Below are 26641 nucleotides of genomic sequence, written 5' to 3'. Positions count from 1 at the left end.
CTCACTTCTTGCTTCTGCTTCCACTCACCCAGACCTGTGGCCCTGGCCTCCACTCACCCCATCCACTGAGCCAGCCTCCCCCTAGCCCCCAAGGTGTGCATGCTTCTGCCAGTACTGCTGGATCTGGATTCGGCTCACACCCTTGGGGGTAGTTTTAGGGCTAAAGATAATGTTGGGGAAAGGGAAAATGGGGTATCAGTTGGGAGAAGTGCTGGTGGGAGCTGTCACATGGCCAGCTGGGGAAAAGGGGGAGCACAGGGCAGAGCTAATCCAGGCCCACTCTCTGGGCGGGTCTATATTCTTCCTCAGAGGGCCCTTTCTGTGACTACTTCCCACTTTCATTTATTGGCACAGCCATAATTCAGTAGCTTGGTTTCCGCTGGGGGCCTTGGGTGGATCACTTTCTCTCTGAGCCTGACTGTTATATCTGTAGGACAGTGGCTTGGGGAGTGGAATGCCTCCCTGGTTAGACACCAAGGAGCCCACTCACGGACCAGAAACTCAAATGTCCATGGGACACTGATGGCAAGAGAGTGAAGCAGACTGGGGGGAAACATTGGGGAGAGGTGGAGACTGCGGCCAGCTAGAACACCAATGCCCCGTGGGAAGAGGAGGCTGCTACTCTCAGTTCCAGTTGACAAGTGCCTCATAGGAAAGCTGTGTGTGCTTGCGCTCAGCTGTGTCCAGCTCTTTGCGACCCCCATGGACTGTAGCCCACTATGCTCCTCTGTTTGTGGAATTTTCCGGGCAAGAGTACTAAAGCGGGTTGCCATTTCCTACTCCAGGGGATCTTCCTGACCCAGGGATCAAGCCCAGGTCTCTTGTGTCTCCTGCATTAGCGGACAGATTCTTTACCACCATCTGGAAAGCTGGGTTTAGTGTTAATGTTCTGATTTTCAAAGAGAAGCTGGAAGTCAGAATTTTCGTATCAAATTCTTGGTCTGTAAAATTTGGCAATCTCAAAAAAAAAAAAAAGTAAAATACTTTGAGGTTCAAGTAAAATATATTTGAAGGCTGAATATGGCCTGTGGGCTGCCAAATTCTGAAGTTTTTTCTTTTAGTACAGGGTCTAAGTGCTTGGGTTTAATTCTGACTCTGGTATTTTCTCTGTGAACTTCAGTGAGTTATTTCACATCTCTGTGCCTCAGTTTCCTCATTGGTGAGACAGGAATAAAAATAACACCTGCCTTACTGGGTTGTTGGCCATGCCCATCCTATTTATTATTCTTCTAGTCCTAACTAGATCCTTCTTTACCTGAAGAACCCATGCTTCAGGTTTTGAGTTTATACCCTCCAGAACTTCAGGCAAACCACTTTCCCTTTCTTGACATCTATATTTCTCCCTGAAAAGGAGATGAGCATCTTGACTAAAGTTCTGAACTAAAGCTCTGAAGTCTTTGCTCACCTCGGCAATGACTTTCCAAAAATCTGGGATTCCTAGAAATGGCTCCCTCTCACACGCAGGTGCCGGGACTGGGAGGCTCTGGTGCGTATCTGTCCTTTTTACCCTCTGGGGCTTAAAACTCCACCCTTGCAGCCATATTCTTTGGGGGAAATGTCTTTGCTGCCTCCTCACACTCTGCTTGAAATATGCAAGCATGCCAAGATTGGGCCACAGCTGTTACCAGTCATTCACACTTTGGTGAGAAAGAATTCAAAGCAGGCTTCTCTGTTCTATTTTCACTCCTAAGAAATGTCTTTTGAATTGCAGAAATGACTTAGAGACCTATCTAGCTCCCAGGAATCAAGCTCCAACTTTCAGAGCATTTCACGTAAATTATCTGTAGTTTTGCCTCAACTCTGGCAGGGAGCTGTTCCACTTCTGTGTTTTACAGCGAGGCATCTGAGGCTCAGAGTCCATGTAACTCTTAGCTATTGGACTCCTTTGCAGGCTGAGCCAATTCCAAAGCTCCAGCGGCTGCCTCTCTCCTGACTGGGCCAGGCTTTCAGCTCCTCTGGGTAGGGGTAGGGAGACAGGCTGTAAAACAGGGAAGGGGCGTCTGGAAAGAAGCGGCATTATTATCTCGGGTTCAGGCAATGGCAATGGAAGGGGCATATCCATTTGGATCCTGTACATATTTCCAAACCCTCCTTCCCTGTCGGCCCACAACCACCCCGAGATGCAAAATGAAATGAAAACATCGCTAATGTCTAGTAACTACAGCTATCGCTCCAATGTCTGCAGAGGGCACGAGAGCTCACGTAGTGTGTTCTCCTCTTTCTGTCCTCTCACAACCCCACTGTAGCTAATATTTTCCTCACTGCACACACGAGGAAACTGTGGCTCACAGCTAGACAGAATTTTCTGTTAAAGGGCCAGTGCTTTGGGAGGTCAACATGGTTACATGCTGGGAGATGGGGGCAGGGTCTAAAGAGGACCAGGGGATGGCTTCATTTGCTTATTGAAGCAAAATGAATGAGAAAAACGTGTCTAAGAAGACCGGGTGGCAGGCAGGCGCCTGGATGAGATGACCTTCTCTTCACACCTGTCCTTGCCCCTGAGACACCTTGGGTATTCCTGCTTTACCGCCTTCCATGTGCTGGGCTCCTGTCTGTCCATCAACCCCAAAGACTCTCCTTCCTTTAAGAAGTCTCCTGACTATCCCCAGGAAGGTCACATCCTCTTTCCTTCAAGTGCCCCGAGGCTGGCGCGGCTTTGCCCTTTGTCCTGTGGGGTTACTTTGTCAGGATGTAGGACTTGTCTACCCAGCTAGGCCATAAGCTCCCAAGGGAGGCTCTGTCTTCAGCATCCAGGTGAGATAGAGCCCCTGGCACAGGCCTCACACGGGCAGATGCTGCGTCAGTGCTCGCTGATGAGGGGGGTGCGGGGCAGGCTGGCCCCAGGAGTGGCAATAGATGCCGATGGCCCCCAGAGGGGTGGTCCAGGGTAAGGGGCTGCTGTTCCCAAACTGCCTTCTGCTTCTCCCACCTGATGTGCTGAGCACAGGAACTGCAAGTGCCAGGGGCCAGGTCTGGGCAGAGCCATGGTGCCTGCAGTGAAGGGACAGGAGCTGGGGTGAGCGCACATGTCCCTGGGATAGGGACACCGCAGGCCCGGCCCGCCCTGCTGCCTGCCTGGTGTCTCGCCTATGCCTCATCCAGCTTTACCTGGGGAGGCTCCTGTGGCTCCTCCCACACAGCCTGGAGGGAGCCGGGTTCATGAGCAAAAGAAGAAGCTGAGGCTTGGGGAGGTCAGCTGACTGGCCCTGAGCTTGTGGCTGGGGAACCCATATCTTTGAAGCCCCAGGCCAAGGTTCTTCCCTACTCGGGTGGGTACTGGGAGTGTTGCCGGCTCAGGTGGGTGACAGGCTCTCGTCTCTCTGAGCAGACCTGGTGACAGCGTTCAAGATTGCCACGCCCTACTCCCTGTACGTGTGTCCCGAGGGGCAGAACGTCACCCTCACCTGCAGGCTCTTGGGCCCCCTGGCCAAAGGGCACGACGTGACCTTCTACAAGACCTGGTACCGCAGCTCACGGGGCGAGGTGCAGGTCTGCTCAGAGCGCCGGCCCATCCGCAACCTCACGTTCCAGGACCTCCACCTGCACCACAGTAGCCACCAGGCCAACACCAGCCAGGATCTGGCCCAGCGCTACGGGCTGGAGTCGGCCTCCGACCACCACGGCAACTTCACCATCACCATGCGCAACCTGACGCTGCTGGACGGCGGCCTCTACTGCTGCCTGGTGGTGGAGATCAGGCACCACCACTCGGAGCAGCGGCTCTTCGGAGCCATGGAGCTGCAGGTGCAGAGAGGTGAGCCCCTCCTCTGTGGGGCGGCCAGGGGCGGCTGTCACTGTGGGGATGGTGTCTGAGCTTGTCTGGGAGGATGAGCAGAGGACTGAGTGACTGGTGGGGGGTGGCGCTGTGTGCCTGGTGGTGTGACACTGTGCTGGGGGCTGTTTGATTCTGTATGGCTGGCACTCCAGGGGTGGTGGATGGGATGTGAGGATGTGGAGCTGTGAACACCTCTTTCTGGGTCGCTGGGTGTGATGGAGAGGAAGGGCATACAGGGCTCTGTTTATGACAGTGGGGTTTTTTAATGGGAGAGAGTATAGGGACTAGTGGAGAAGGAAATGGGAACCCACTGCAGTATTCTTGCCTGGGAGATCCTATGGATAGAGGAGCCTGGCGGGCTACAGTCCATGGGGTTGCAAAGTGTAGGACACGACTGAGTGACTAAGCATATGAACCTGGGCTGGGAGTGTGTCTGCTCACGACAATTCCAGGGCTATGATATATGACCTGCACTGTGAGTTAGGAGTGTGTGTGTGTGTGTGTGTGTGTGTAGATGAGATGACAAGGGGCAGTAGACTAGATAGAGGTGTGGGCAGGTAGCCACACACCCATGGGGGTGTCATGGCGATGGGCAGGGCTTGCCTGGCTGTGCAGTGAAAATATGCCTCCGTGTGAGTGTGTGTGTATGTGTGTGTGTGTGTGTGTGTGTGTAGCTGGGCCAGCATTGCCAAGGGGACATGAGCAAAGGTATCTGTGATAGGAGCAGGGCATACCAGCCTGAACAAGTCTTCCTGGCCGCCAGGGTCTGAAACCCACTTAATGACCCTTCTCTCTGCTCCCACAGGCAAAGAAACACTATCTAAGTGCATCGCGTACCCACCCTCTTCCAACGAGAGTGAAAGTAAGGAACCACCTCTTGGCTCCTCTGGATTCTCTGTTCTTCTCTGTCCTCACCCTGGACCCAGACCTCATTCTGAACTCTGACCTCATCACCCCAAGCCCACAGAACCCCATTCCTCCTCTTTTGCTGCTGCTCCTCTCTTTTGCTTCCTCCTTCACCTGAGCCATTGGGCTGCAGGCCCCAGAAGCCCATGCCCCTTCTAAGGCCTGAAGCTTGAGGAAGCTGGCTTCTGAGTCCTACCCCTGACTCTTGGGTGAGGCTGTGCCCTGGCAGTGACCTTGGGCCAAGTGCCCCCATGACAGATACTGGGTGCCACAGGCTGCCGAGCTTGTTTTCAGTGGGGACCACTCCCCTGCCACATGGGAAGGAGGGCGGTGTGTGTGTGGGTCCTCCTGGCTTGGACTCAACCTTGTTCTATGTGTGTGGAGAGCGCTGAGGGAGAGGCTGAGGCAGGGGAACAGAATGACCTTTCCTAAAGCTCCTGCTATATCTCAGGCACTGTGCTAAGTCCTTCTAAGCATTGGTATCTCAATGGCTTCTTACAAGAACCCTGCAAAGTAGGTGTCACCAACTTCGTGGCACACTCGTGGAAACAGAGGCCCAGAGAGGTGACATTACTGGCCTCAATTCACACATCCGACAAGGGAAGTCAGCTGGCACTGTACTCACCCCACCTTCTGGAGGTGAAGTGCGCACAGCTGGGGAAGGAGATTGGATGCACAGGGTGGTGGGTGGCAGTCAGCCCCCAGGTGTTTGCCCAGAGGTGCCCATGGAGGGCAGGGGCATTGCTCCGAGGGATGCCTGGGCACTAGCAGTCCAGGTGAGAATACCCAGCAGCTTGGAGACAGCAAAGGGGAGATGTCTTAGGGGTGCCCCCTCTTCTGACAGGAGGCGTTCTTGGCTTCCTCAGCCTTCTATTAGTATTTGTTGGGCATCCAGTCCGGACCAGTTCCTGCCTAGGTCCTGGAGACACGAAAGTGCAGGCCTTCTCCCTGCCCTCCAGGACATCCATCACAGCTGAAGCCAGGAAGCTCAGCCACAGCCAAGCCCCCACTCAAAGGCCATGGTGACTTTCTATTCAAACTACTCTTTTTTTTTTTGAAACAACAAACAGACTAGCCAGGAATAAAATTAGAACACACTTTTGGTCTGAGCCAGACCCACATGGAACTAAGAAACGAAGAACAAGCCTCTTCGCCTGCACACCACAGAGCTCATGTGTGGCCTCGCACCAAGCTGCTGCCTTCCTCACTTCCTCCACTGGTGGCTCCCTGGGGAGGGTGGAGAGCCCCCTCCCCCCACACCCCGGCAGCCCCTTCCTGCCCATGCAGCAGCCTCACGACTGTGTGCGCACACACGTGCTGTGCACAGGACAGGGAAAGCCTCACCGGGTGGGTCCATGAGTGTTCACTTCCCCATCACCCCTTCCACTATGAGCAACCTCCCAGTCCCACTTCTGCCTCCAGGGGCTCCTGCAGAACAACTCTGCCACTGCCCCCATTTCACAGATGGAGAAACTGAGGTTCAGATGGATGGAGTGAGTGGTTCTTAGTCTCCCAGAGCCAAGAGGAGAAGCCAGAGCAACCTGGTTCTCAGTGTGCAAACCCGGCCTGAGTACTGGAGCCCTCCCCTCTGAAAGTCATTCATTTTCAGAAAAGCACTCACGTTCTGAAAGTCAGCTATCTTGGAGACAGTGACAAGAGATGCCAGAGGGGACAGTGTCAGAGAAACCAGGTGTGAAATGGAGAGGGAGTGGCGACCTGGGTCATTTTTCTTGCTCTAGACTCGAGAGCCGCAGCTGCTGGAGTTAAGGGAACAGAAGTCGCCTGGGAAGTTCCAGGAGTCTGACTGATAAGAGCCCAAGGGTGAGGCAGAACTTGACTGCTAAGAGTAGGTCAGGCTTCCTTTGCTGGGCACCTCGACTCTCAGGTTTTGACATAGTCCTTCCTCTCCAGTTCACGGGATGTGCAGCCTCACTCTGCTCCCTGCTTCCCTGAACTACTGTCTGCAGGGAATTGGCTTCTTAATGGCCACAGGCACATGTTCGCTTCTGTCCCAGTTGTCAAGGGCAGGGGTAAAGCATCAATCTGAAAGCCTCTTAAAGGCTGGAGTCCCCTTTCAGAATCTGGGTTCTGGAGGTCTGGAGACGACAGCCGTGAGGAGTCTTGGCACTAAGGTGGAAGGGGTCTCAGATGAAAAGAAACCCAGCTGTACTTTGGGGTGGGATGTGAGTGCTTTGACAGTGCTTCTGTTCTCTGGGTACCATGTCCACTGAGCAATGGGAGCACGCGTGTCCCTTTCCAACTCACAGGGAGGCACCCCGTGTTATCAAAGGTGCTGAGTCAGGGATCAAAGACTGAATGCCCACAGGGCCAGGGAGCTGGTGGGGGAGACGGTACGGAGAAGCAGAGACTGGTGAAAACCCAGCTGCCAGTTTGTACATGCAGTTCCAACTGGCATACACCAGGAGAGGGGCCCAGGGTTGCCAGAATCACTAAATTTTCAATCAAAGTCAGAAGTCCAGATTTTACTTGAGCTCTCAATTTTAAACTGTTGGCAACTAATAAAAAAAAAAAAGCTAAATACTAAGCTGGCCATATATGCAACTTGAGTCTATTCTAATGAAAGGCAGTGTGGTGAAGTGGTTAAGAGCACAGATCCTGAAATCAGTCAAGTTGCTGAACCTCCCTGTGCCTTGGTCATTTCATCTGTAAAATGGAGATATGGTTTATGTATACTTTTAAGGTTGTTCTGAGGCTAAAATTGGAGAAGGCAATGGCACCCCACTCCAGTACTCTTGCCTGGAAAATCCCATGGAAGGAGGAGCCTAGTAGGCTGCAGTCCATGGGGTCGCTAGAGTCGCACACGACTGAGCGACTTCACTTTCACTTTTCACTTTCATGCATTGGAGAAGGAAATGGCAACCCACTCCAGTGTTCTTGCCTGGAGAATCCCAGGGACGGGGGAGCCTGGTGGGCTGCCGTCTCTGGGGTCGCACAGATTTGGACACGACTGAAGCGACTTAGCAGCAGCAGCAGCAGAGGCTACAATGAGGTACTCTGTGTAAAGAAAGCACTAAGAACCATGACTGGCACAGAGTAAGTGCTGTGTATGTGTTGGCTATTATTACTTCTAATGTGCAGTTCTAGGCCTGGCTTCCCAAATCATCTCACCCATTCCCCTGTACCAAGGCAGGATGGCAAGTAGGTGGCAGTGGACGGTGGGCGCACATCCTGTTTTCTAACAGTCTGAAACATTCGCCTGGTGATCCATGTGCGTAGGGGGTCCCAGGGCTGACTGCTGGGTCCTGCCCTCTGCTGCCACTTACCTTTGGAAAGACCCCAGTCCCTGCTATAAGACTGGGGCTCCACAGCCAGCCTTGGTACCAGATCAGTTAATGATGCTTCCAGCCAAGAAGCTCTGTGAGTTTTCCTTCTCTAACTGCAGTCCATGGGGTTGCAAAGAGTTGGACATGACTTAGCGACTGAACAGTAACAATAGCAGCAAACTGCAGCCCCAGTCTCCTAATGTCTTGGGGGAGTAGGAAGGTAGGTGTATGAAATCCTCTGAAGGCCCACATCAGCTTGAGGCGGCTGGGGAGGTGATGAGAGAGGAGTGTGATGAGGAAGCTGGTACCGAAGGAGCCCGGGAGCCCCGAGCTGCTGAGGGGCTGTGGTTTTTCACCGAACCTGCACCAGGAGGCTGGACAGCTCATCTCCCTGAGAAGCAACCTCTCCACCCCGCAGCACAGCAGGATGTATGGTTTCATCCAGCCCCCTCCCTGGAACCAGACAGTCCTAGCGAACTCCCTCCTCCATAAACACCCTCGGGGTACTGACAGGCCCTGGACAAAGCCTTGCTGAGCAGGCTGAGCCCCTTCTATCCCACCCCCCTCTGTAAGGGCCTGGCACACTGCTTGGTGCTGGCTGGGCAGCTGCCTCTGCCAATGCCTGATCACCTTCTCAGCATGAGCCTGCCTCTGGATGGCTACAGGACCAGACCCCTCCCCAACTCTGCCCCAGGTACTGGCCACACATGGGGGGTGGGGTGGGGAGCTGTGGCGAGGCTGCGCTCTGCAGAGGAGCCCATGGTCTCCGAGGGCAGCTGGTCCACAAAGCTCTGCCCAAACCCTGCTCCCTGGGCCTAGCCTCAACTCCCAGCCTAGGCTGTAAAGAAACCAAGACCTGATCCCCTAGAGGGGCCAAAGAGAGGGAGTCTTTGCTTGGGGACCGGAGTCAGGAGAGAGGTTGGGCCAAGATGCTCAGTGGTCAGTGACTGACTACACCATACGCTGCTTAGTGCCAGTCTGGAGGAAACCTGCTTTGATGACCAGAAAAGGGTGCTTTGTAGCCGGCTTCTCAGTGCCCACAATAAGGTCCTGTGATGGGGTTCAGAGATACTCAGATGTCTGAATTAGAAAATGTTTTACTTTCAGTACTCTGCATCAAAGCGCAGCCTCGCTAAGGTACGTGGGGAGCCTGCTTTAATGTGGAGCCGCACTCGCTTTGTAACAGCACAGCAACTGTCCCTGTACCAGCGGGTACTTCTAACGCACCCGAAAACAGCTTTTTCTCTTCCGAGGTCTGAACAAACCCTCTGAAGGCTTGTTTACACTGTCGGGTTGTTCAGTAATACAAAGAGATAAAAAACAAGCTTTTATACCCAAGTAAGTAGTGCAAAGGCAACAAGGAGCCCGTTCACCTTCCCAAAGCTGGGGCCAAGCTGACACTGTGACAAGGTATACTACCCCATTGATTTTTTGTCAGAGGGAAGGGCTAAAATTGGGAAGGAAAACCATTTATGCTGGTTGTGGTTCTGAGGGCACGACTGTTCCCAGCTAAACTCCTGGAGTCAGCAGATGGACTCAAATAAAACCTCCCATGCCATGGATGGGACCATGAAGTGGTACAACTGTTTTGTTTTTTTTTTTTTTTTTTCAGGACAATTTAGCAATAGCCTAAAAAAAAATACACATACTCTTTGGCTCAGCACTTTCACTACTAGGTTTTATGTACTGATGTATTTGCCTGAGTGAGCAAAGATGCCTACACAAGTTCATTGCTACATTATTAGTTCTGCTGAAAAATGGAAGCAACCTACATACCCACCAGTAGGGGAATGTTTCAATAAACTTAGGTGAGACCCGTGATAAGCCCTAGGCAGAATGAGCTAGATCTCTGTGCCAATACAGAGAGGTGTCCAAGCTGTGCTCAGTGGGAAAAGCAGTTGTCACATGATCCCATATATGCTGTACATGTGGAGAATGTATCTAGATTATGTCTCGGGAGGGGGCCCAGGTACAGGTGGAGGAAGAAAATGTTGAATTAAAAAAAAAAAAACTTGTAAATTTGTGTGCGTGTAATTTCGAAAGCTTAAAAAATTTAAATTGGACAAGGACTCACATTTCCCTAGGTCTTGCCCCAAGATGTCTCCCTGTGAACTGTACATGTGAGATGACTTTCAGAGGCCCTGTCCTGGAGCCAAGGGGTCTCTCAGGGGATAAAGAGGGCTTTTCATTCATTTATTTTTCACTGTGATAGAACATACATAACATAAAATTGCCAGTGTAACCTTTTTTAAGAGTACAACTCAGTGGCATTCATTATATTCTCAGTGTTGTGTAGTTATTACCACTCATCTGTTTTCACACGTTTTTTTATCTCTCGGGCTTCTTTCAACCTTGAACTCTGTGACATGGGGTCTGTGAAGGGCCTGCTCTCCTCTTCAGGGAGCAACCAGTGGCCCAGGTGGTTGAGATGTTTCCTGCAGGCTGTGATAAGGCCCCTTCTCTTTCTCCCCTGTAGCTGCCTCAGCTGTAAGCGCCTGGCCTGATTTCTGGGTGCTCTGGCCCTCTTGGGGTTCCCAGACCTTCCACGCCTCTGCAGGGCACTTCGGGTCTAGCTGTGGGGCCTGGGTAAAGATGGGTCCCCGTGTTGCTGGGCCTTCCCTCTCTGGGCTTCAGTTTCCCTCAGGAGGAGTAATGGGAGTGGGGCCTCACCTTGGCTGCCTCTCTGTCCATTCAGGCATCACGGCTGCTGCTCTGGCTACGAGCGCCTGCATCGTGGGTATTCTCTGCCTCCCCCTCATCCTGCTCCTGGTCTACAAGCAAAGGCAGGTGGCCTCCAACCGCCGTGAGTATCCCCCTCTGCCTGGGCTAGGTGGGGTGTGAGTGACCTGCCCCAGCGTCCCACTCAGCCACAGGGAAGAGCCAAGGCAAAAGGCTGATCCAGTTCTGCACTTTAAGAGATAAGAGCTGGGCTCTGTGGTGGAGAGGAGGGGACCCATTGGCCCCTGGCAGTGCTGGCTTGATACTCAACAGGGATCTGTTGAATGAATGAGTAGTCATATGGAGTAGCTGAAACTGGTTTATGAAAGTGCTGCCACCCAGAGATTGTTGGGGGACCTGCTTTAACATATAGGTGGGTTCGTCTTTGTAGCAACAGTTGGGACAAAATGACCTTTGGATTATCAGAACTGGGAGGGATCTTCGAGATAACTCGATTCAACTCTTTCCTTCTACAGGTCACAAACCTAAGATCAGCAGGGTTAAATAACTAACTAAATGTTATAAAACTTAGTGAGTAAGACTCAGACTCAACGCTTTTCAACTCAGTGGTTTTCAGGGAGCATAGTTCCACCGCACAATAAAAACACTCCGCATGAGCATCGTAGCTGAGGACCCCTAACTAGCAGGATTGCTGGGCCAGGTACCATGCCCAGACTGCTATGTACATTCTCTCATGTGCTCCTCCTAACAGAGTCTAGTCCTACTATTGGCTCCGTTTTAAAGCTGGGCAAACTGAGGCACAGAGCAGCTAAGGAGCTCCCTCAAGGAACCACTTATGAGCACGGAGTGGAGCCAGGTTTCCAGTTGTGAGGCCTTTTCACTTGTCTCTTCGGGTGACAGTGCCCCTTTCCCTTCCTTCGACTCCACCCACGAGCCTCGGCCAGCCTCAGTCCTCCTGGAGCAGGAGGGCGGGGGCCCTTGCCTGGCCTCCCCCACCTCTTCCCGCACCGCCCCCCAACCCTGCTGTCTGCAGCAGGAGGTAACTGAGGGGGGCTTTGGCTGGACTGGAACAACTGGACACCCCTCTGCCCCTCTTCAGTGGGTCACTCTCCCCCGCTGCTCAGGAGGCCCTTATACCTCTCACAAAGGCTACCACAGTTTACACAAACACCCCAGGGTTGGGGCTGGGGCTGGGGCTGGGGTGGGGGAAGGTGAAGGGATCTGGAGCAGAAAGAGGAACCCAGGAGATGAACCAGGGAGAGGCATGGCTGCAGAGCCACCCTCAGCTCCTGCTCATCTGTGGAGTGCTTCCACGGAGGTGGGGAAGGGACGAGGAGGGGCCGTGCTCAGGCAGGCTTGGCTCCCAGCAAAAGAGGGGCTTTCTGTCCCCTCTTACTCCAGACCATAGGTCTGCCTCCATCAGGGAACAGGAAACTGAAAGTGAAGTCGCTCAGTCATGTCTGACTCTTTGTGACCCCACAGACTGTAGCCTATCAGGCTTCTCTGTCCATGGGGTTTTCCAGGCAAGAATACTGGAGTGGGTTGCCATTTCTTTCCCCAGAGGATCTTCTTGACCCAGGAACTGAACCCAGGTCTCCTGCATTGCTTTACCCTCTGAGCCACCAGGGAAGCCCCCAGGAACTGGGAAAACAAATTCCCGGCAGAGGCGGGCACGGGGCGGGGGAGGGGCCCTGCTGATCCTCACGGGGCCCCCAGGGTTGGGCCAGGGCTCCACCTGTGTCCCAGGCTGGAGGAAGGAAAACCAGGGAGGGGACACCCCCAGGCCGGAACGCTGTGGCCATGTCCTGAGGACACGGGCAGCCTGGGGTCAGCCCCCAGTACCTCCTGCTGCAGGTGCTGGGAGACCTGCAGACTGAGGGCTTCACAGTGAAAGGGACAGATGAGCTGGGTGCTGAAAAACTGCAGTGAAAGAAAGCTCGAGGGGTGCGGTGGGGCAGCCAGGGCTATGCCATGACCAAAGACGAGCACGCCTTCTGAGACTCTAAACAAATTCCGTTTTCACGATGGACAACCACTTCATAGCATCTTATCCCCAGATTTAACACATGCAGTAACATGAAGGTATCAGTCATTTATCTCCTAATAAAAGTATTTTTGAGGCTAGTCCTCTGTCCTCTCCAAAAAAAGACTTATACAGTTGAAGGTTTAGAGACAGACACACAAGATGCCAGAGGGACAATTCTAGAGAAACCAGGTATGAGATGGAGAGTGAGTCATTTTTCTTGATCCAAATTCCAGAGAAGCAGCTGATGGGATTATAGCAACAGAAGTCACTTGGGACATGGCAGGAGTGTGGCCCCAGGGTAGAGGCTGAGTGGCCTGGAGCAGGGGTGGCAGGTCAGAGATGGAATGGATAGGACTGTGTGTGGTGTGCTCCGGGCAGGGTGCTGCCACGAGAGCTGGGCACGGAGGGAGTGCTCGGGAGTAAGCCACACTCAGGAAGAAGAGAAAGAGCAAGGCTTGGGAAATTAAATTAAATTAAATTAAAAGATGCTTGCTCCTTGGAAGAAAAGCTATGACAAACCTAGACAGCGTATTAAAAAGCAGAGATTAAAAAGGTATTAAAAAGGTATTAAAAAGGTCTGTCTAGTCAAAGCTATGGTTTTTCCAGTAGTCATGTATGGATGTGAGAGTTGGACCATAAAGAGGGCTGAACGTCGAAAAACTGATGCTTTTGAACTGTGGTGCTGGAGAAGACTCTTGAGAGTCCCTTGGACAGCAAGGAGATCAAACCAGTCAATCCTAAAGGAAATCAGTCCTGAATATTCATTGCAAGGACTGATGCTGAAGCTGAAGCTCCAATACTTTGGCCACCTGATGTAAAGAACTGACTCACTGGAAAAGGCCCTGATGCTGGGAAAGAATGAAGGCAGGAGAAGGATGACAGACGATGAGACAGTTGGATGGCATCACTGACTCAATGGACATGAGTTTGAGCAAGCTCTGGGAGATAGTGAAGGACAGGGAAGCCTGGCGTGCTGCAGTCCATGGGGTCGCAGAGTCGGATACGACTGAGGACTGAGCAACAGCAACAGGTGTTTCGAGCACTGAGGAAGGCAGTGTGCTACAGAGGCCAACGGGCATGGTGGCCTCCCTAGTATCAGGCAGACTCGGTTTCTTCAAGGGCAGAGGAGAGGATGAGCTGAGGGAAGGCCGAGGCCTGCAGGAAGCCCCACACAGAGTCGCCCTGGTAAACAAGAAGCCATGATTCCGATACCGCGGAGATTTCAGGAACTTGTATGCAACTTCCCGTGGGTATTCTGTTGCAGTGCCCCTCCCCCACCACTTGTTTCCCCATCGTAATGTGCAGCAAAACTCTTAAAAAAACAAGATGGATCTGTGGGAGTACGTGGGGAGCTGCAAGAAAGAGGGAAGTTGGGGTAGCTGCATCTGGTTGGTGGCTGGTTTGTGGGATGGGGAACCTCCACAGTGGGGCAGGGTGGCAGCAGCTTGACTGCAGGGTAGAGAGTGGTAGTGTGGCTGAGAACTGATGAAGTCTCAGGCCCTCTAGGGTTCCTCTGAGAGATGTTGACCCTATTAGGCAATGCAGAAGACAGAACAGAGGGGATCAGGAACTCTAATTAGGAACTGACCTTGCAACACTCCTGCCCAGTAAATCATGGCTGACGACCAGAACGTGACAAATGGCCACACAGGAAGCAACAGTTCAGGAGCCAGGCCTCTGGTTGATCCTGAATGCCTAACATCACCACCGCTGCCTTTGGTTTCGTAGCTGCCCCACACGCTTGTCAAATGCATCCCGAGTTTAATTTATCATGGGTCAACACGGGCCGCTGAGCAAGGCCCCACCTGCTGGGTAGACACACAGCACTGCCCTCCGGCTTCTTGAGGGAGCAGAAGCGGGATCCGGGGCCGAGCACAGCCCTGCCCAGGTTCACTCCCATTCCCGAGGGGTGTCTGCCAGCGAGGGCCAGGATGCTGTCTGGGAAAGCCTTCCCTCTGTGACCAGCTGCTCTGTCTGTCTGTCCCTAGGTGCCCAGGAACTGGTGCGGATGGACAGGTAAGGCCCACGGAGACCTTCCTGAGGACACTTGCCACAACTGTGCCGTCCCACTCAAAGTCTGGCAGGCTCTCTCCGTGCCTTCCCTGGGCTGTGGTCTCTGCTGGGCAGTATCTATCTACACCCAGCTTCTTATACAGCAGTTAATGTGGAAAGGGTTGGGGGAACTTTATAGCCAGGCCAGACTGATTCTCCTGACTCCACTCCACTAGGTTCTTTCCCCCTCTCCTCTCTGGTCACTGCTTATATCACAGTGGGGCTGAGAACACAGACATGGGCTTCCTGGTCCTCCCTGTGCTCTGGGCCAGCTGTCAGGAAGGAGGTATGTCTGTGCAGTAGGGCCCCGGTTTAGCTGCCTGACACAGCTGGTTAGAAGAGCATTTGCCATCTGCCATCTGTGCCGACTGGCTGTTTGCCTTGCCACCCCGCACCCAGCTGACTGGCTCCAATGCTGCTTGGATGAACAATGCACCCACCCTTGGGCCTCAGTGGTCAGCTGGGGTGGGGAAGGGGAGGAAGCAGCTGAACCCGTGCAGACCCTGAAACATGCAAAAGAGGTCAGCACACGTGGGGCTGAGGCCCCAAGGAGTGCAGGGCACCCCAAGGAGAAAGCAGTCAGGCCACAAGGGCAGAGGCTGACCTAGCTCAGACGTGGTGGTGGTGGGGAGGGCAGCTTGGGGATGGAGTGGATGGGGAGTGTGTGTGGTGTGCCCTGGGCAGGAAGCTGGCATGGGGCCTGGCACGGAGGGCGTGCTTGGGAACACGCCATGCTCAAGAACTTGCCCCCAGTACATGTAACACCAAATTCAGAGCTTCTCCCTGGTGTCTGAAAGGGATAATATTTAAGACAGGTCACAGGAAGTCCTAGCTAGATCCTGCTAGAATCTCAAAATTAGAGCGGTCCTCAGAGGTTGTCCCACTCTGAGGGAGGAAGAAGGTCTCCCTTTAGCTCAAGACAAGCTGTGGGGACAGTCAGTCCTAAGGCCATTAATTCTACTGACCAAAGAGAGACTTGTGCCCTGATTCCTGAGGCCAGTGTCCTGGAGCCACTCTTACCTGGGGCTTCCTTCCTGGGCCTGGGGGCAGATGGTCAGATGCCCTCAGCTCAGAGCAGGTGGAGAGTGCAGCCCAGCTTTTCCTCCCTGGCCCTGGAGCCTCCCCTCCTGCTAGGAGGTGCTGCTGAGGCCTGGGTGGGAAGGCAGGTGAGGGGAAGGATGGGGAGATGAGGGGAAAGAAGTGAGGCAGGCCAGGCGGGAGGTCAGAGGCCTAGCCCAGGCAGCACGCATGACCTTCTATCCTGCTTCTCCAGCAACAACATTCAAGGAATTGAAAACCCTGGCTTTGAGACCTCTCCACCTTCCCATGGGATGCTGGAGGCCAAGCCCAGGCAGGCCCTGTCCTACATGGCCCAGCGGCAGCCTTCTGAGTCTGGGCGGCACCTGCTCTCTGAGCCCAACACTCCTCTGTCTCCACCGGGCCCCGGGGAGGTCTTCTTTCCCTCCCTAGGTGAGTGCTTCTCTTCCCTCACAGCGCTGTGACCGGCAGTATACCAGCCTCACTCCCCACCTCCCTGGGAATCCTCACAGCCTCAGGGTGTGGGGTTGTGTGTTGGGGGGGATGACGGATAGAGGAGCCCCGCCTTCACTCTGCTTCTCCTTTATTTTGCAGACCCTGTCCCTGACTCCCCAAATTCTGAGGCCGTCTAAACCAGCTGGGGGCCCATGGGAAGTTGTGGCTGGGCCTGGGGCAGGGGCATTTGAGCCAGGGCTGGCCTTCTGACTGGTCCCTTTGGCCCTGGTTTCTTCCCTCCAAGCTGTCAAGTCAGACTCTTTGAAATACCCCTGATGACCAGACCTTCCACCTCTCTGGATGGCAGAAGGGAGAAGGTGTTGGACAGTCCAGCCCCTCTCTCAAGGACGGTGAGAGGCTGGGATTCCACCCTAGGGACCTGAAATTCACCAGCTATCGATACCAGATGACCTCCGTTCTCGAAGTCCCAGGACTGCCAGCTCCCGTGGCAGCCTCTCTCTCTGGGACATAAGCCCTGGGACCTGAGACCCATGCGCCCTGGGCAGACCTCCCAGTGCCACCCTCCAGGCCTGAGACACAGGATAAGATGTGGAGAGACTTCCCACTGCGGTGGGCCTGGCTCCCCACTCCCGCCTGAGACTGCTCATCCATCAGACTCACTCTTTGTAATCATGAATCTCTGGGGCTAGGCCTGCCTGACCTGGCTGCCTTCTAACCAGCAGACTCTCTGAGGGGCTATCAATTGGTTAAATAAATCTGGGGTTCCCACGGCCTGTACTCTGGGTCCCCAGAATGCACTGGCCGGAAGCCCCAAAACGGGAAGTACGCCCTGGGGCACGGTGACCACTGTGAGCCAACTGGCATCTTGGGCAATGGGAGCCAGGTCAGAGGTTGTATTGCAGCCTGCCATAGGTGGGAGTGGAGGGAGAGTGGGCTGGCGGGGGGTGGGGGCCTGCTGGGAAGGTTCAGAGGAGAGGGCTCCTCCCCCCTCTCCCTGTGGTCAAGAGAGCTGGTGACCACATAATGTACTGCCCGAACTATGACTACTTTTCAGTGTGAAGAGGGGGTGCTATTAAAAACTACGTGGGTGACAGTGTAAAAACCCCATGGATAGATTCTAAGAGCTGGGTTGAAATCCCTACTCTGCTTCCGAGGTGCCTGAGGCCCAGGGAGCCCTCCACCCCTACCCCCAGTCTTCGAGGACCTCTGTTCCAGTCACTCTGCACTGAGCCATCAGGGCAGCAGGACCCTGTTGGGTGGGAGGAGCGGCGTGTCCACAGCAAGTCTGGGCCTGCTCTGCCCTAGACCCTCTGCTCCCATCTCCTGCTTTAGGCATGAACGGGTTTGTCTTTATATACAAATAGGAGGGAATTCTTTGTGGAATTTCAATTAAAGAGCTTTAAAGCGCGGAGAGGAGTGGGGAGGGATCTCTGTGCCCTGCGGGGTGAATATGGGTGGTGGGGCCATTTGAGCTAGACAGGCACCGCGGGCACTGCACTGTGGAGGGTGTCATTTCAAGTGGGCATTCATCTGCCAGCAGCCTATGCTGGCTCTGCTGAGCCAGGCCTGGGTGCTGAGAGCCCGGGCTTCTGGCCAGGATAAGGGCCCAGCAGGCAGGGAGACGCCCCTCTCCTGCACCTGGAGCCAGGGAGCTCCCTTCTCAGGTCCAAGGCTGTAGGCCAGCGTGGGCCCTGAGCTGTACAGGGGGCTTGCAGGAGAGCGTGAGTGTGTGGGCCTTGGGCCTCAAGACTGCACTGACACCTCCAGTGGCCAGAACACTGAACCCTGGCTCCTGCTTTGTCCCTGGGGGTCTACTCCTGTTTTCTTTGCTGCTGTGGACACTTAGTGCCAGCTGCCACAAAAAGAGGGTCTGTCTTCACAGCTTGTGGGGTCCAAGGGGCAAGGATGGGCAAGGTGATACCTGCTGAAGGCAGGGCCAGGCTGCCCCTGGGGCTGAAGGACAAGCCCACAGACTAGATTCCTCATCCCCCAGCTCAGAAAGAATGTTCCCGCCTGTTGGGAAGGCTGGCCTGGCCCAAACCTCAGCTCTGACCTCAAGGCAGAGACAACTTCTAAGAATTTGGCTGCCAGACCCCAGGCCCACCTGCCGCTGTGTGAAGGGAGGAGGCCCCGGAGTAGAAAGACACCACACTTCCTCCCCAGCTTCCTCCTGCGTGGCCTCAAGCTCGTCTCTGGACACTTACTACTGAAGGTATAGCTTCGTGGTTTCCTGTTTTCAGCGAAATTTACTCTGAGCTCCAGTCTCCATCTTCATCCACGACAACACACCCTGTCCCTAGCAACCCTAAAGGCACTCCCCTGCCATCCCGATGCTGTGGGAGAAGGCAGGGTACCCAGGTTGTGTCTCTGTGCTCGCCTCGGGTGGCAGTACCTCTGGATGTGCCTGTGGGCTGGGGGTGTGGAACAGAGTCGGGGAGCGAGAGCATGGTGCCTGCCTTTAGGGAGCTGGGAGGAGCCCTGGGAGGGAAATTTGTGTTTTTAGGCACTAAGTCATTGTTAAGAGAGGTATCAGGAATTATGGGGCCTGTAATATCTCTTGATGTTCACATTTAATAAAGATCTCCTGCCTTTGTTTCCTGCAAGTGAGAGGCTAAGGGAATGAGATTGACACTGTCTGAAAACACACTGCAGAGACCACTGGAGATGCTGCTGTTGGGTCAGGTGGGCCCTGCCTGGGAGTCTGTGGTGTTAGACTAGGGTGGGTATGCAGGAACCCCCAGGGGCCCTTCTCAGAAGACCATCCCTGGGGACACTCTGGCTCCTGCCTGGCCAGCGCTCCCTCCTACACGTAGCAACCTGGGACAGAGGAGCTAACGCATCGCCTTCTTCAGGGAGTGCTCTGTGGTGCAGGAATCGGGGGCTGCAGAGGCCTTGTCACCCTCCACCCTGGCTGGGGCACTTCCCTGCCTCCTGGAAGAGGCCTTCCGGGTGTCAGCTAGAGCTGACAGGCCTGGCCTAATTGTGCTGGGGGCTGGGCTAAGATTTGCTCAGGGAACTCGAAGGGAATAACAGTGGCGGAAAGAGGAACTGGAGACGGCAGCCAGAATGCTAGGTGCAAAGTGTGCTTGAGAAGCTGACACTCACAGCTCAGATGAACTGTCCCAGCCCATCAAAAGCTCTGCCCATCCAGTCCTCCACTGGGACTGTACCCGCTGCACGGCTGCCTCTCCTGCATGGCCCCTGTGTCTCCCTAACTGTTTTGGAGGTTAGGGAACTGTTCTGGAGTTCTAGGGCAGGGGTCCCATAACAGCCTGCCCTTTGGACCCTGTTGCAGAGCTGATGACCAAAACGTAGCCACTGGGTGATGGGCTGAAGCACCATGCCAGGGTTCCGTTCTCCGGACCATCAGAGTCGGCAGGGCAACCTCTGACTTTCGACTGGGCCTCGTGGAATCTCCTCAACAGCAATGGTGCCCTGAGCTTTTGCAGGCCAAGGGACATGGGTTTACTTTGTTTTGCAGTTCTGATCTCTTGGTATGGCTTCCTGGGATTCCCAAGTATCAATATAGTTCAATGGGAAAGTGCTGACATCTGCTACCAATGCCTGCCTTGGGCACAGGATAGGGAAGGGCAGTACGTGTTCTGTATCTTTGCGCTTCTGTGATAATGCTCTGGGCTTTCCAAAACACTTTCTCAGCTGTTATGACTTCTTTGGTTCCTACTCACTCTCTCCCCCCACAGAAAACCCTGGAAGGTTTTATTGTTCCATTTAATGCACAGGAAAACTGAGGTTCCAAAAGGTTTGTGTCTTGTCACAATTGAATGTGGAACTGGGACTGAAGCCTGTGTCTCCTGCTTCCCAGCCCTGTGCTCCTTTCTCTGCACTGAGCAAGTCGCCTTACAGGCCAGGACTTGGACTTGCTTACTGTGCATACCGGGCCCGGGGGATGAGCCTGTGCCCACAAGCCCATGGCTCTACTCCTTCCACATCAGTCTTTTCTCTCCCCTTCCGGCCTGGCAGCCCTGAAGCCACAGGACTCCCGGGGGGCATGGCAGCCTGTGCACCCACTTGCTCGTGGGCGGGGAATGGGGAAGGTAGGAACTTGTCTATCCACAGAGCCTCAGGGTCTCCGGGAGGAACTGAGCCAGTTGGATGTGTAGCATTTGAGCAATTGCAGAACATTCTCCAGAAGCAGGGCTACAGGAAGGGCCTGACTTGAATCAGGCTGGGCCAGAGAAGGCCGGCTTACTTGGCGTGCAGCACGGGGAAGGGGCTGGGTTAGCGTTTTCCTGAGCTTGAGCAAGGGGAAGCAGGCTTCATAAACAGCAGCAGGGTCCAAGTTTAATAAACAGAGGCGCCCTTGGCCTTAAAAATACGAGGTGAGCTACAAGAGCTGCATTCCCCACTCACAGACTTTTATGGGGCCATTACTGGCAGCTCTCGTACTAGAAGTGGTGGGAGATGTCCTGTCTTTCTGCAGGTGTCTTCTGCAGGTCCTCACCAGCCCAAGAAGCCAGGGCTGGTTATCTGGGACTGTCTGACCTCTGGCTGTGATTCGTACAGCAGGAAGGTTCCTTCGGGAACCTCCCTCTCCCTATCCCCCTGCCAAGGTGCCTTTGTGGCTGGGGCTCAGCTTCTGACCTCCCAGTTGCCTCCCGTCCTTCCTCCCCGGCCCAGCCCTTCCTCTCGCAGGGGCCTCCTGACGGCCGCTCAGACCCCTCCCCCAAGCCTGGCCGCCCTGCCTGTGGCCTGGAGCGAGGCTGGGGACTGAGGCTGTACGACTTCCCTTGCTGGGTGGTACACCATTGTGTGACCGGCCTGGGCTGGCCCGGATGCCCCGTGCAGCCCAGCTGTTCTGAGCTCTGGGTGATACAGGGCTGAGAGCGGGGTGGGGATGGCCTTGGCTGTTTGTAGGAATGCTCTGCTCTCAGGAAACTAGGGTGGAGGAGAGCCCAGGGAGAAAAGAAGAGACAGAAGGGCTTGCATATAGGATTTCTCTTGGTTTTAGGGAGACTTTGTAGCCAAATCCCACTTTCCTGCTTAGGAAGCCTTATCCTTTAAGACATGGAGGCAAATGCCTTGTCCAGCGCCTTCCCATGGCTCCTGTCTCTGAACTTCTAGCACTCTGTCACATCTGAGGGTTGTCAGGTCTCTGTTACGTGTCTATTTCCCCCCACTAACTGTAGGCTCTGTGAGGGCAGAGCTGTGTCCAACCCATCTCTGACTTACAGGCCTGGCACACATTTAGTGTTGAATGAACGAATGAAATAATGAATTAATAACTCTTACTTGCTCTTGTCCAACAGGAAGGTTGGTCCTGTGCTACCTCAGAGGGCTGGCTTGAACCAGGCAGATAATTGTAGGTGGGAACAAGGGGACTGCATGTGGGTCTGATGGGTGTGTTTAGACAGATGTATCGGAGAAGGCAATGGCACCCCACTCCAGTACTCTTGCCTGGAAAATCCCATGGACGGAGGAGACTGGTGGGCCGCACGCAGTCCATGGGGTCGCTAAGAGTCGGACAAGACTCAGCGACTTCACTTTCACTATTCACTTTCTTGCATTGGAGAAGGAAATGGCAACCCACTCCAGTGTTCTTGCCTGGAGAATCCCGGGGATGGGGGAGCCTCGTGGGCTGCCGTCTATGGGGTCGCACAGAGTCGGACACGACTGAAGCAACTTAGCAGCAGTAGCGGCAGCAGCATGTACCCTGTTAAACCATGGTGGCCTTTCCTGGAACTTTGAGATGGCTGGTCTGAGGCTTCTTGGGGCTCTGGTTGGCCTAGGAGAGGCTGGAATGATGCTACTTCTTCAAACACTCCTCCAGAGGAATCTGCCCAATAGTAGAGAAGGTCCCTTCTCTGGTCACCTTTGGCTTGGGGGCACTCATGACCCTGGAAGGTTCATAGTCCAGATGTGACAGTCTGGTCACTGGCAGCAAATCTTCAAGGGTCCAGCACTCCTTGGAGACAAATGCCAATTCTGGGGAGCTGGGGGCAGTGGCTGTAAGGTTCTAACTTAGCTGGGGCAGGAGGGAGTGAAGGGGATGCCCGAGAAAGCATTGGCACCAGCCTTTGGGGCCTGCTGCAGACAGACATCATGGGGAGGATATGTAGACAGAGAGCCCTGCTCTGGGCTCTGAATGCTGCCCTGGGTCTAGACCACCTGCGGCTCCCTGGACCCGCCCTGGATTATCACTTGCTCTGAGGTCTTTGTTCAGGTTGATGCCCAGATCCAGAATATGCTTCCCCCCTTTGTCGTGCTAACTGTGACCAACCGACTGACAAGACAGCCCAGGGGTCCCCTACCCCCAGGAAGCCTTTCCCAAGGCCCCATCTACACCTGGGCCTCACTGCCTCCCTTACGCGGCTGCGCTTCACTGTGGCACACTGGCTTCACCTCTGTGTCTCTGGGGCCTGGCACAGAGTGGGTATTCAGGGACTGCCGGCTGACTGAATAACTGCGCAAACGCGGTCCAGTGCTAAGTTCTCAGCAGTGCTCCTGCGGTCCCTGCAGTTCCTTACTGTGGTGTTGCCAACAAAATATCAAATCAAAGTGATCTTTTCCCAACATGAAGAAGCAGGAAAAAACTTGAAGGGATGGATTCATTTTGACTTAAAAGTTTTCTCCTAGAAATGCTTCCCCAGCTGGTACTTGATGCTGTTTGTCTATTATGATATTACAGCCCAGGAGCCATAGGCACACATGTACCTACACCCCATCCCTGATCTTGGTTGTCCCGAAGTTATTTTCTGGGAGCAGAGTTAGTGATGACCAGGATGAGGAAGGCAGACAAAAGGAGACTGCGTTTCTCACCACCCAAATCCCCACACTCCTACCAGGGAGCCGGAACAGGCTGAGACCTGCTTCAAGGAGGGCTAGGATGCTCTCCCTGTGTGTATGAAGAGGCAGTGCTTGTGGGTCTCCACTGGGCTCGGGTGGATCTCTACAGAGGGTATGGTCAACAGATGAAACTTCTGACCATGGGGACCAGCCCCAAGTTCTGTGGAGACTGCTTGGGGAGTAGCCCACTCATTTTGGGTGGTTAAATGTGGCTAGGGTGATTTCACATTTCTCTAATTCTCATTTCTTCCTGGGACCACAAGGAAACCAGACGTTGCCTCCCCAACTCAGGGTCTTAGAATATTATGGGTCTCACCTACTGCCTCCTTGGGGAACTCTAGGACTGCGGGGTGTGGGGAAGCATGGGGAGTGGGCATGAGAATGGTGTGTGCACTGGCCTAGGTCAGGATGCAGAAGAGCAGCATGGCAAATGCTGAGCTGCCCATCTCTTTCTCACTAACAGAGCCCTACTTTTATTTGAGGCAGTGCTATATGTGGCCTCTGAGTAATAAGCCAATCCCAACAATCCTGTCCCTCATTTTTTCCAACCTCCTTACAGCTAGGGTGCCCCTGGGAACCTCTTCTGGCCAATGAGTCACAAGAGAACTCTGGAGAATAATTCCAGAGAATTTTGTGCTTTCCTGATAAAAAGGCAGAAATTGTTGCATGGCTTTTTTTTTTTTTTTTTTTTTTGTCATTTTATGCCTTGAATGCTGACATGATGGCTGGAGCTATAGCAACCATGTTGCAACCATAAGGGAAAGGACAAGAAACATCAGCTCTGACATCAGTGAGCACAAAATCAAAGTTTGTAATTCTCTGCGGAATTGCTGTTATGTGATAAAAATGTATTCTCATTTATTTATGAATCCCTATTTGCATTTCTGTGACTTGTAATCAACACATCTTTAAATGCTATTGGAGAGATGACCAAGATGATGATTCACTCTGAAGCTAGGTGCAGGTACAAAGGGGTTGCCACATAAAAAAACTGAGTCCCTCCATGTCTCCACAATAAATGATACCCTACCTGTCCTCCCCTCAGTTAGTTATGTGTGTTCTGTAAATATGTTTCTGTTTGGCTTACTGGGTGTGATTGGTTGAAGTGATTACTATCACCCTGGGGTCTTCAGGATGTGGTTTCCTTGGATTGGCCCAATTCCACCATCCTCCCCAGAGAAACCCCACATAAAAAGCCCAGCCCAGACCTGCTCTGACCCCACAGTCCATAGTGCTACTGCCAAGGAGAGGGGTCTAACAGAGTCACCTTTGGGGGGCAGAAGGATGGAGCTGAGGTCTCATTTACAATCAGGGTGCCTAGGATAAACAGATTACACAAATGTCTCGATGCCTACCCCTCCCTGTATCTACGCTCTGTGCAGTGTGCCTTTGCAGCTCACTCCTTCAAGAGATCAAGTTTATTTCCCCACATCTTGACTCTGGGCTGGTCTTCTGGCTTGCTTTGGCAAACAGAAATGTGGCAGAAGCAGTCATGTTCAGTTCCAAGCCTGGGCCTTATGAGGCCTCGCATGCTTCTGCTCTTTTCCCTGGACTTTTTCTGGCTCCACATGAACCAGCATGGACTAGCCTTCTGGAAGGAGAGAGAGAGGTGGCCCAGTTGCCCTGTTATCCCGGCTGATTGGCAACCAACCCCCAAAAGAACAGCTATCCAACTGACACACACAGCTGCCCACACACACATGTGGGAGCCCAGCTGACAGCAGAAGCACCCTCCAGCTAAGCCAGGTCTCAAATGCCAGCCTGAAGAACTGGGGCTAAGTTGATGGTTGTTAATGCCTCTTTGGTTTGGATTTGAATGCAGGAATATTGTGGTGATAAGATAGCTGATACACTCCTCTTCCTCATGGCTTACCAAGCACTTCCACAGACAAGAACTAACTCAATTCCCCACAACCATCTATGAAGCATATATTATCTCTCTTTTATAGATGACAAAACCAAAATTCAGAGAGGTCCTGACTTGCTCACGATCATGCAGCCAGCTCACAGTAGAAATCACACCCAGGCCCATCACCCCACATGGCATCACCATCCAGCCCTGCCGGTCCCACCTCGTTCTCCAACTCTGCAGACTTTGCACACTGCCTTGGGCAGTGGCCCCACCCATTCACGCACCAGGCTGGATCACAGACATGAGCCCCGTGACCCAGAAACGTTGCCACAGCATGTTACACCAACACGACGCACGGGAAGAGGCCAGAGGGCACCTTTCCGCATTTGGCACAGAGGCCCACAGATATGCAGCACACTTGGCCGGCGGAGTGCAGGCTGGCCAGACTCCGAGGTACAGGTTCCCTCCGTATGGTCTCCTGGCACTGCCCTGGGTGAGCAAACACGGCTAAATCAAGGCTGAGAGTGGTGCAGAGGCAAGTGAACCGGCCCCCTAGCTTGGCACACACAGGCCCTCCATAAAATACTCACAGGCTGAGGGATTCAAGGCATGATAAAGCAGTTGTTGCGTACTCAGCGGCACGTGGCATTCCATTCCTACCCATCTCGTCCCGTGGCACAGACAGCGGAGCCACCCTCCCCCAGCCTCCTCTCCCAGCGGCCGCCCCCAATCACTCACCGACAGGGTAGGGGTGCCCTCGTCCTCCACGGTGACCACCAGGTGGTAGAAGCTCTGACGCTCGCGGTCGGGTGGGGCGGGGCGAGTGGCGATCTCGCCACTGACGCGGTCCATGCGGAAGGTCATGTCCTCATTGCCCCCGGTGATATAGTAGGACAGGACGCTGTTGATCCCAATGTCACGGTCGGTGGCTCTCACCTGGACCACAGCAGTGCCCCCGCCCACGTTCTGGGGGGGAAGCAATAAAGCGGTCATTCCAGGTTCAAGGCCTTTGGGGCACAGTCTAGCTCCTGCTCCTGCTCCGGAGCCCAAGACTTGGACCTCTAGCAAGCTCTGCTCTGATGACCCTGCGACAACGATGAGGCAGATAAAGATGATGGTGGCGAACATCCTGCAGGTACCTACGACATGCCTCGGCCTTCGTGAACACATCCAATCCTCTTACAATGCTATAGATTAGGTTACCCTATTTACAGATGCAAAGACTGAGGTTCAGGGAAGGGATGTGTGCAAATCACACAGCCAGTCAGTGGCAGAGCCAGGATCTGAATCGAGGGAGGTCTTCATGAACGTCCAACCTGACATACCCACTAGTGCCTGGGCAAAAATTTTCCTGGAGTGGCTTAATCTTACGACTGAATAATAAATGAATTGTTTATACAGATATCAAAAACAAACTTAAGGTTACCAAAGGAGAAACTGGGAGCAGGGGGTGGGCATACATCAGGAGTTTAGGATGAACATACACACCCTACTATATATAAAATAGATAATCAGCAGGGACCTACGTATAGCACCATGAGTTTACGTAAACTCCGGGAGTTGGTGATGGACAGGGAGGCCTGGCGTGCTGCAGTCCATGGGGAGCAAAGAGTCGGACACGACTGAGCGACTGAACTGAACTGTATAGCCCAGGGAACTCTACTCAATATTCTGTGAAAACCTATATGAGAAAAGAATCTGAAAAAGAATGAATATATGTATAACTGAATCACTTTATTGTATACCTGAAACTATCACAATATTGTAAA

General features: G+C 53.7%; 3 protein-coding genes across 6 annotated transcripts in view; 1 reads left to right on the top strand and 2 right to left on the bottom strand.

Annotated features, from left to right (window-relative positions):
* VSIR (V-set immunoregulatory receptor) overlaps positions 1 to 18819 on the top strand; it is a 26690-nt gene extending 7871 nt beyond the window's left edge. The window contains exons 2-7 of the mRNA XM_019953711.2: positions 3329 to 3754; positions 4581 to 4637; positions 10661 to 10768; positions 14659 to 14686; positions 15996 to 16192; positions 16355 to 18819. Coding sequence (XP_019809270.2) covers positions 3329 to 3754; positions 4581 to 4637; positions 10661 to 10768; positions 14659 to 14686; positions 15996 to 16192; positions 16355 to 16392 — 854 coding nt within the window. The 3' untranslated portion in view covers positions 16393 to 18819. The remainder of the gene's footprint in view (positions 1 to 3328; positions 3755 to 4580; positions 4638 to 10660; positions 10769 to 14658; positions 14687 to 15995; positions 16193 to 16354) is intronic.
* LOC109553683 (cadherin-23) overlaps positions 1 to 26641 on the bottom strand; it is a 77656-nt gene extending 51015 nt beyond the window's left edge. For both annotated transcript variants that reach the window (XM_019953706.2, XM_019953707.2), the window contains exon 1: positions 25611 to 26641. In XM_019953706.2, coding sequence (XP_019809265.2) covers positions 25611 to 26042 — 432 coding nt within the window. In that variant the 5' untranslated portion in view covers positions 26043 to 26641. The remainder of the gene's footprint in view (positions 1 to 25610) is intronic.
* LOC109553682 (cadherin-23-like) overlaps positions 18395 to 26641 on the bottom strand; it is a 392820-nt gene continuing 384573 nt past the window's right edge. For 2 of the 3 annotated variants that reach the window (XM_070781989.1, XM_070781990.1), the window contains one exon: positions 18395 to 25838. The gene's annotated coding sequence lies outside the window, so the exon portion shown is untranslated. The remainder of the gene's footprint in view (positions 25839 to 26641) is intronic. The other variant, XM_070781991.1, reaches the window with a different exon arrangement.

The sequence above is a fragment of the Bos indicus genome, chromosome 28 (assembly GCF_029378745.1).
Source record: "Bos indicus isolate NIAB-ARS_2022 breed Sahiwal x Tharparkar chromosome 28, NIAB-ARS_B.indTharparkar_mat_pri_1.0, whole genome shotgun sequence".
Taxonomy (NCBI): Eukaryota; Metazoa; Chordata; class Mammalia; order Artiodactyla; family Bovidae; genus Bos; species Bos indicus.
This window is presented reverse-complemented; position numbering and strand designations above follow the sequence as displayed.